Source organism: Eublepharis macularius, chromosome 14, assembly GCF_028583425.1.
Source record: "Eublepharis macularius isolate TG4126 chromosome 14, MPM_Emac_v1.0, whole genome shotgun sequence".
NCBI lineage: Eukaryota > Metazoa > Chordata > Lepidosauria > Squamata > Eublepharidae > Eublepharis > Eublepharis macularius.
Genome location: NC_072803.1, coordinates 62,232,222 through 62,241,797, shown reverse-complemented (window position 1 = coordinate 62,241,797; position 9,576 = coordinate 62,232,222). Strand labels below are relative to the sequence as shown.

Below are 9,576 nucleotides of genomic sequence, written 5' to 3'. Positions count from 1 at the left end.
GTATGTGGCGGGGATGGCTTTGTGTACGATGCCCGCCCCCCCCCCAACATGGTGACTATTTCATGGCACCTTTTTATAAGGCATTTTTAACGGCATCTTCACCAGCGGACATGGCAATGCGCAAGGCTTGCTTAAGGAAATATCTAGGCACGGATGACTCGTGACTTTTTTGCAAAATAGGAGGGGGTGATGGAATCTGCGCTCAGCTGTTTGCCCCTAAACTCCGCCAGGAGTCATCCGCCTCCGAATGGAAAGCCGACCGATTCACAGTCGCTTGCGTCCTGCTTTGCAGTAAGATAAAGCGGGAAGTGGCCGGTAATTGGCTACCTGCCATTGCACTCCGTCCGTCCCTCGAAGGTGAAGGCTCACCCTCCTCTTTCTGTTTTCCACTTGTAAGAATTGGAAAAGAAAAAAAAATCATTACTTTTCCAGTTGCCGTCAATGACAAATGAGGCAGTGCATTTCTTTACATCCGAGAACAAGCAGGCTTTCACGGTTGACGTGTGTCTTGGTAAATGAAGAGAAACTCGCTCCCTCTGTGGGTACAAACGGGGGCTCAAAAGGCTGGCTGTCGCTCCGGACAAAGAGGTTGTGGGATTTTTTGTTCTCAAACCTGGGGGGTGGGCTGCTGCAGGAACAAAACAACTCTGCAGTGTAGAAGAGTTTGGGGCACACGGCCGTGGATCTATCATGGCTCCACTCCAACACAAACGAGTTCTGTCCCACAGACACCACAGGAACAAGCCAGTTCCCTGTTGAGAGCTGGGCACCTCTCCCTTTGGATGCTGCAGGATTCTTCCAGGCTCGGTGTTTAGCCAGCTAGTGTGTGTGTGTGTGTGTGTTTAATCGCTTGTGTTTAATTGCATTTCTGCTGCCAACAGTATTTTAAAAACTAAAGATTTGGGTTCAGCATTAGAAGCCTTTGGTGCAGAGTCCAGGGCTTTATTCCACGTTACATTGTAGTGAACTGAATAGCTAAGAAGAGGAAAATGGAAGAAGAGGCTGTTCCTCCCCCCCCCACCCCCCAATAACAACAAAGCCTGATCTTTCTGTTGGTTGTCGGGCAAGTAATAAAAAACCAGCAAAGTAACATGCAGATGAGTCAGGGTTTGTCTTTCCGCATTTGGGTTATTTATTAAAAATTATACTATTTACACGACACCTTCAGAAGGAATGTTGGATGACAGCTCCAGTGGCATCACAACTCCAAGGAGCAGGGCCATCTTTCCAAGACAGCTGAGCTAGTGGCACACAAAAAAGGGGGGGTTTCTGCCTGCCCTTAGAAACAGACTCTGAATAGCAGAGGCGGAAGGCCTTGGGCCAGCCCGTGGAGTTGAGTTTCCTGCTGCCACAGATCAGAGCACTGAGGTGTAGTTTGATCCAGACCTACCTACAGTCTCTGGCCTCACCTTCAGCCAGAGAGCAGATGGTTTAGTCAATCCCAGCAATATTTGAGCGCATGGTACTAGAACATTCAAGGGCCATCACAGCCCAAGGCTGAAGACCAGAGAAACATACCTGCCTGACTTGGCTACCAATGTTAGATCTAGAGGAGTAAGCTGTGTTATTCTGTAGATGCAAAATAGTAAAAAGTCCAGTAGCACCTTTAAGACTAATCAACTTTATTGAGGCATAAGCTTTTGAGAATCACAGCTCTCGTCAGGTATATCATCATGCATCTGATGAAGAGAGCTGTGGTTCTCAAAAGCTTATGCCTCAATAAAGTTGATTAGTCTTAAAGATGCTACTGGACTTTTTACTATTTGGCTACCAATGAATTCCTTAAAGTGGCTTTTTCTATGAATTTCTTAAAGTGGCTATGTTCTATGCAGTCTAGAATTCTGGGCTAGTGGGGATTGCTTACTTCTCTGCACTGCTGAACAGACTCTTCTCTAAGACAGCTAAGCCTCCAAGTGCCAACCTTCCCCTGCAAGGAGCAGGACACGGCTAGGGTAGAGGATCACGTTCTTCCTTGCTGTAGGCGACTGACAGCGAATGTCCTCAGGCGAGCAAGCCTGAAACCCACCTCCCTTTTCACTGGATGGCTTACAGTAAGTCACAAAGAAACAAAAACGCTTCCAAGCCACTACCTGCTTGGAATGATCTTACTACGTTGCTCGAGGCCCTCGCACGGTTCCTGGCCCAGGAGTTCCACCCACCAGTTGGGAACCTGCTCTTGCATGCCAAGATTCCCATCTGTAGAGGCCAATCCAGGTCCTGTTTGTTCAGACGGTGATTTTCCCTGCTCTCAAGGAAGTGGCAATATTCCCTAGGCAGCCTGTCATTCCTTCGCCTTGAGTGTGCTGGCAGTTCCTAGGTTTCTCCACTGTATTTTCCGTTGCAGCTGGGGAGGTTTCCTGCCCCTTGACACTTTGGGTGAAAATTGTTGAGAGCAGGAATTCACAGTCAATGCACTGCCAATTGGACTGTGCCAGAATATGGGTTCACACACCCAGATTCTTGCACTTGGTTCAAAATGTGGCAGCCCTGAAGCCTCAAAGCCTTGTTAGGACCCTTCTGTTGTGGTTCCACACCCGCTGGGGCCCAATTCTCTGGGAACTGTTTCTTCTTCACTAGGAAAACATGAAACAAAAGCTGTATCAGAAAAACGGGCTGCTGTTCTTCAAATGGTCCTCAGTGTCTTCTCAATAACAAAAATGCCAAATGTACAGAGACCATGAAGAAAGTGACGTGAAAATCACTTCAATTTGCTTTTCAGACCTGTGATTTTTATATGCGGAGGAAAGGCAATGTCAGAATTGGGCCCACTGGTTGTAAACGCGGTGAGGGGAAAATCCCTTGCCACGTCAGTGTTGCCTCCCGAGACAGAGGTAGATGTTTGCCAACACAGTCAGTCCCACCTCGGCCAGTGGCTCACCCAGCCCTCTTGCCCACCTCCGCCCCTGCAGTTACCTGCTTCCTGATCAGGAGGTCCCAGCTGTCCTTCCAGCGCAGGTTCTGGAGCTCAGCTTTGGAAAGGGCAGGCTCCCCATAGGTGAGTGGTCGGAACTTGTGGTAGGTAAGGTAGACAGAAGAGAGCCAAGCCACGACCAAAGCATTGTGCATACTCTTGGAGAGCTTTGATCTAAAAGGGCAGATGTACAGAGATTCTGGGTGGCGAAGGTGCCCCAAGGCCCATCTGCTGAAAGTGACTTCCGCCACCTCTGCCTTCCCACCCCCCAGCACAGACCTCCTCCACAATTTCCAGTTCAACTTCCCTTCCACTAAGCCAGGGAGCTCGTCCAGACAAGATGTGCAAGAAGAAACGGTGGAGATACACTGATGTGGCCTGAGTTTGGGGTTAATTTCACCTGAGCTGGGTGAAAATCGAATTCCATCTTCTGCTTCCCAGGGCATATCAGGGAAGTCCTAGAGTAAGCAGGGTGCTGCCTTCTACTGAGGGTCAACGGCGCAGGGGAAGTAAAGATCACAGCAAGAGGCTCCTACGTTCAATGAATCAGTTGACGGGTGGGAAAGTCACTGCGCCAAGACTTTTGGGTTATCCAAAACACTTCCTGTTCATTTTCTCCCTTGAATCCCTGTCAGGAACACTCGGTCACTCATGGGGAATGGCTCTCCTAATGCAGGTTGGATTTCAAAAGGGTGGCAGCCTCTTGTCTAACTCCCACAAAATACAGACATGGAATTAAAAGTCTCCTCCACACTCAAAGTACTCCGACCTGCTAGCCATAGAGAAGATGGTTCATGGTGTCTCTGTACAGGTTGGTGCTCTCATCCTGCCTCTTTGCTGGGAAAGGGGGCATAATTTCACTACACCACTGCATCAGGCATAACTGGATCATTTGATCACTTCTGATCAGGGCTTTTTTTCTGGGAAAAGAGGTGGTGGAACTCAGTGGGTTGCCAGCACAGGTGGGAGATGGTGCCCCTGGTACCACATGCACGCATGCTCCCAGGACCACACAATGACGTCACTTTGGGTCAGCTGGAACAAGGGGGGAGTTTTTAAAAGTTTAAATCGCCCTCGGTGACAACCTCGCTGGTGGTCCTGCCCCCTGATCTCCAGACAGAGGGGACTGCCCTCTGTCTGGAGATCAGGGGGCAGGACCACCGGCCATGTGACCGTTTTCAAGAGATTCCACCGCGTTCCGGCTGAAAAAAAGCCCTGCTTCTGATGCAGTCCTCAAACGAGACAGCTTGTTGTGTGTCTGCATCAGAGCAACTAATGGCTTCAGTCATGCCTCCACTGGGGTTAGGTCATCCTACTTCCTTTCTACAACTGGATGATTCAGTCAGACGTTCAGCTCCACCCTTCTTCCACCCAGTGCAAAGTCACAGCAGAATTACCCCTCTCGGAGGAGGCTGCTGGTTACATCTCTGCAGGAGTTCCAGGTCTGACAGCCTACAAATCAGCTGGCAAGCCAAGGTCAGTGACTCAAACAAACACCGAAGGTGGATGATTCTGACGCTCATGTATTTCAGAAGCAATCTCTAGGGGGATGCGAGAGAGGTGTAATTTCTCAGCTATCACAAGTCTCCAGTAATTTTAAGAAGTTTTGAATCAGGGACATCCTGGCTTGTCTCACATTTTTCACAACCCAAGCTCCAGCCCTCTGCTGGACCCCAGCACAGGTGAACAACTGCCTGTGCAGACCTCGGCATGCCACTCACGAAGGTCAGCAGCAATACCTGCAAAGATGATCACTCGTGTGCTGCAGGACGACAGGAACGAGCAGTATTTGGAAGGTAATGGCCGGGAGGTAATGGTAGAGAAAGAGCGTCTTCTCCATCAGAAAGAAAGGGAGGTAGTTCACTGCCCAGCCGCCCACACAGAGCCCTCCAGCTGACACCCACTGCCACCAGGCATCTGCCAAGAGAGAGGAGAGGGAGAAGGAATGCAGCACTGCCTCTTTAGCCAGAGAAAAGCGAAGTGGGAGAGCTGGAAGCTTGTGTTGTACACATCTGCCAGCAGGGGCTGAAAAGTTCGGACTGGACAGGGAAGGCCTGGGGTGATCTTAAGCCAGCTGTGCTCTCTCCATGCTTAAACTACCTCACAGGGTTGTGGTGAGGATGCACTGCATTTTGGACCAGCAGAAAGCAGGCAAGCAGCATGACTGCTAGTGAGAGGCAGAAGTCACAAGCGTGCAGTGCAGCAGCCGCCGCCGCCGGGGACTCCGCAAGCAGAAGCCTCCACATTCCTTGGCTGTTGGAAAGGATGGGGAGGAAGGGAAGAGAGGGAGACCTGAAAGGCCAGACCTTCGGGGATGTCGTGGATATTCCGCCGCCGCCGGAGGAGGTACCAGGAGAACAAAGCCACGTATACAAGAGTTGCCACGTTGGCTGACATCCAGGTGACGACGTTTCCAAGAAGGTGGATCTGGGCCTGGAGGATGACAGGGCAAAACTGGCTCAAACATGGTTGGCAACAGGAGAGCACCACAGCAATTTAAGAAGGCTGAACTTTTGTGGATCCCTGTCTCTCTCGTTTTTATCTCGCCCTGCTTCCGAGGAGGTCAGGCAAGCAGACCCGTGGCTCTCCCTCCCCCCTGGAGCCTCACAACAGCTCCTTGAGGCAGTTTCCGCGGGCAGAGAGGGACTGGCTTCACAGCACAGCGAGGACAGGAACCTGAATCTCCCCAGCTGGAGCCCAACACTAACCACTCTACCACCCCACTTACCTGATTTTTATTATTACAGTAACGTGGAAACAACCCACTTAGGGTCAAGTCCTACAATAACTTTCATATAGAGAAAGCGATGCACTTTGGAGTAATGACCCTTGTCTCTGTTGTGACCAGGCAAGGTAGCCAACTGTTTCAGTCCTGACCATCCAACGTTTGGGGGGGGGGGGGAAGCTCAGCACCCGGAAATCCAAATCTGGATCAAGAGCAGCAGGGCCCTGCCGCCTCCATCATGTGAAAAACAACAAACTTTTGTTTTGTTTTGCTAGTCGCAGAGATGGGCACTGAAGTCCCACCTGCTGCAGCCACTGGAAATCTTATTCAGCCACACGTCTCACTACTGAGATTTCAGCTGGCTCCCTCTAAGAACGTTTCCACTTGACTTTGAGAATGATCGCATCTAACACCTTTTTTAAAGGAAAAGCGCACTGTTGCAAGATCATACAAAATGGCTCTCGGGAAACCATGCTGGGAAACTTTATTTAAAAAAGCTAGAAATGATTCACAAACCTGTGCGTGAAACAGTGGAAAGTGTGGTATGTGAGCAAACGTTTACAGACTGATGTATTGTCGAAGGCTTTCACGGCCGGAGAACGATGGTTGTTGGGGGTTTTCCGGGCTGTATTGCCGTGGTCTTGGCATTGTAGTTCCTGACGTTTCGCCAGCAGCTGTGGCTGGCGTTTCGCCAGCAGCTGTGGCTGGCATCTTCAGAGGTGTAGCACCAAAAGCAAAAGCACCACACTGAGAGATCTCTGTCTTTTGGTGCTACACCTCTGAAGATGCCAGCCACAGCTGCTGGCGAAACGTCAGGAACTACAATGCCAAGACCACGGCAATACAGCCCGGAAAACCCCCAACAACCATCGTTTACAGACTGATTTGCAAGAGTACACTGAAGGAACGTTGTCTTCTCTTGGGATCCATCTAGAACTTCAAGTGAGCCCCTTTACCCTAGACTCATACTAGACGTTACAACTTTTAATGAGGATCTGGTTATTTTATGCATGTACAGCCCCAAAACGGGGCAAATAATGACCTCCCCAGCCACTTCAGCCCAAGAAAGCCGCACGAGTGCGGCAGAAACCTCCCCCCCACCACCACCATGGTCCCAAGCAGAATTGGGATCCTGTGGCTCTTTAAAAGGCAGTTCTCTGCAGCTCTTGTGGACTGTGGGGACAAGCCAGGTCCAAGGAAGCCAGACCTGACTCCGTAAGAATCTAATACTTAGCCCGGTCCTTAGTGCAAGCAGGCCGAGGAGCACGGCCACACCTGAAGCAAAGGCAGATTCCTCCGCCACCTTCATCACCATTCATTTTCTCCCTGGATAAACTACCCAAGTGGGCAAAGTTGGCCAAGGGAGACTTACCCCTGAGGTTGAATGGAACCAGTAGGCAATATTGGTGTCCATAGTAATCCAATCCAGGGGGGACGAGCTGTACTTGTGCTCTGTGTCTTCATTTTTCAGAGTCAAAATCTTCCACTAGGACAGAACCATTCAGACTTTGATAATCGCAATCATTTTCCAGACCTGACACTGAAATAATATTTTGTGTACCCCTTAAAGCAGAATACATCTGCCTGCCACAGATGGACATTACAATACAGCTGAATCACGGTGTGAGCACTGAAAAATACATCAATGACAGCATTGATAAGGCATTTAAAGTACTAGGTTTACTTGTACCAACGCTTGAATATCTATTACATAAGTATAAATGTACAGGCAGGTATGTAATGACAAAAGTATTGGCCAGCTTATTTTGATGACCTAACGGTCACAGAATATAGGACGTGGTTTACTAGAGCTAGGATCAATATACTTCATTTGGCAGTACTGAAAGGCTGTTATAACAAGACCCCACTTGTTGATTGCGTGTGCCCCTGTGATCATACATCCACTGACGGTATGCCCCATGTTACGTTTCGATGCCCGAGATTTGCAACTATTCGGGAGAAATATCATAGAAATATTCTGCAACGGGTGCCAGGGAGGTCAGAGCAAGATAAATTGGTGGTGCTGCTGGCAGATAAGGATAAATGGGTTACAATGCAAGTGGCAAAGTCTGTAGCATCGGTAAGCAAAATACAGTTGAGACTATTGAAGTAAGTTTTATTCTAAAGGTAACAGTAAGTTCCTCTTAGTAGGACTTATTACACTATATTATATGCTGTACGGATTTTATGGATTTAGAGTTCTAGATGGAGGTTTGTTAACTTCAATTTTAAATTTTAGGATGTAGTAATTTGTATTAATAGTATTGTACTTCTTTTGTTATTTGCTATGGCTGTGCTGAAGCAATAAAGTATATTGGACTGAATTGACTGATTGGACAAAATTATTGTTATAAAAGATATTCTTTCCACAACATTATAGAGTCCAATCTTCAAGCCCTGTGTGGATGGAAGCGCAACCTACACTCATCTGGTATTCCATGCATTGCAAACACTTCGTCAATTGTATTTCGCGTGTTCCAGTATCACTCCTGTAATCCTGAGATGGAGTGGAATTCTTCTTCACCCTCAAAAACTGACCCTAAGGCAAGTTATTCCTTAAGTGAAGAGGGTGAAATAACCCATAATGTAATCCACGGCCAAATTTCTTATTAAAGAAACACCTAGAGTATCCATTTTTTATGCCCTGACTGAAGTGCATAAAAAGGGCTTCCCTCCTCCATTTACTGCTTCTATAATCGAATATTTTGTGTCTTTGATAAATGAAGGTGTTTGATCCAGAAAAGGTCTCAAATGTTTATCCAAAAATTGAGCCAAGGGTTCCAATGCAGAGGCAGATCCAAATACTATAGGTCTACCTGGAGGAGGGAAGTCCTTTTTATGCACTTTAGTCAGGGCATTAAAAATGGGTACCCCTTAGGTGTTTCTGTACTAAGAAATTTGGCTGTGGATTACATTTGGGGTTATTTCTTGTGGAAGAAGCTAACCTTTCTGTCTCAGTCACTTTCTTGGCGAGGAAAGCATGACACCTGGCTCCCGAAAGGCAGGCAAGCCGCCTATTCTCAGGACGGGATGCAGCTGAGTCTCCTCCCAGCCCCTTGTTCCCATGCGGCCTTTGCCTTCACCTGCAGTTCCGTGAACTTGGCCATGAAGCTGAGGTTCCGGCCAATGCTGATCCGTGTGGGCGAGTGCAGTTCCGCCTCCCTCTCCTTCTGCTCTTGGCCTGGAAGAGTGAGAAGTACATCGAGTCTCAGACATAACCAGGTTCCTGGGGTGGACAAGCCGAGATGCTTCATGCTCACCTGAAGCCCTGAAAGCATGGGGGGTCTCCAAAGGCAACTCAACGTCCAGATTCCTACAGCGCTTTCAGAATTGCAGCCAGCCAGCCACCCTGCTTTCCCCCCATAATGGTTTCTCTAGTCTCAGCAGTAAGCAGTCTATTCAAATGCCAGTTCAAAAAGCATTTAGAAAGAACAAAACCCTGCCTCAACAGCCCCCAGACCCAAGTGCTGCTTCCTCCGACTGAATTGTTTATACAGTGAGGGGGCTCTCAGTTGTCATGTCCTCCTGTCATTTGAGAGTCCATCCCCATCACATAAAAGAATTCTTGGTTACAGCACGAGAACATGAGAGATACTGGGGGGCTGTTTCAGTCACCCAGACCCAGTCTGGTCTCACCTCACTGCAAGATTCGGCCATGATTGTTAGAATCCAGGGCTGAGGTCCAATCCTGTCTTCTGTCCTAGAGACCACGGTCCCAACACTCAGAGATTTGTTTTCCTTCGCTGGATTTATTTCTGAACAGCAGGAGCCTCCAAAAACTAGGAGTGCTTCTCCTCCCAGTAGCAGAGCTCCTGAAAGCCCCGCCTCTTTGAAGATGACGGGAAGAGTCGCCTATGGACATCTTGCATTCCGTCAGGGAATTCAGGAAGGGGAGCAGAGGGTTCTTGCCAGGATAAGACTTGCTTGGCTTTCAGCAAAG

At 48.7% G+C, this 9,576-nt stretch overlaps 1 protein-coding gene across 1 annotated transcript in view; it reads right to left on the bottom strand.

Annotated features, from left to right (window-relative positions):
- Nucleotides 1-1,755: 1,755 nt before the first annotated feature.
- The window catches only part of POMT1 (protein O-mannosyltransferase 1), a 38,077-nt gene continuing 30,256 nt past the window's right edge, over nucleotides 1,756-9,576 (bottom strand). The window contains exons 16-21 of the mRNA XM_054997815.1: nucleotides 8,720-8,817; nucleotides 7,009-7,122; nucleotides 5,218-5,344; nucleotides 4,651-4,828; nucleotides 2,914-3,085; nucleotides 1,756-2,573 (exon numbers count right to left, since the gene is read on the bottom strand). Coding sequence (XP_054853790.1) covers nucleotides 2,571-2,573; nucleotides 2,914-3,085; nucleotides 4,651-4,828; nucleotides 5,218-5,344; nucleotides 7,009-7,122; nucleotides 8,720-8,817 — 692 coding nt within the window. The 3' untranslated portion in view covers nucleotides 1,756-2,570. The remainder of the gene's footprint in view (nucleotides 2,574-2,913; nucleotides 3,086-4,650; nucleotides 4,829-5,217; nucleotides 5,345-7,008; nucleotides 7,123-8,719; nucleotides 8,818-9,576) is intronic.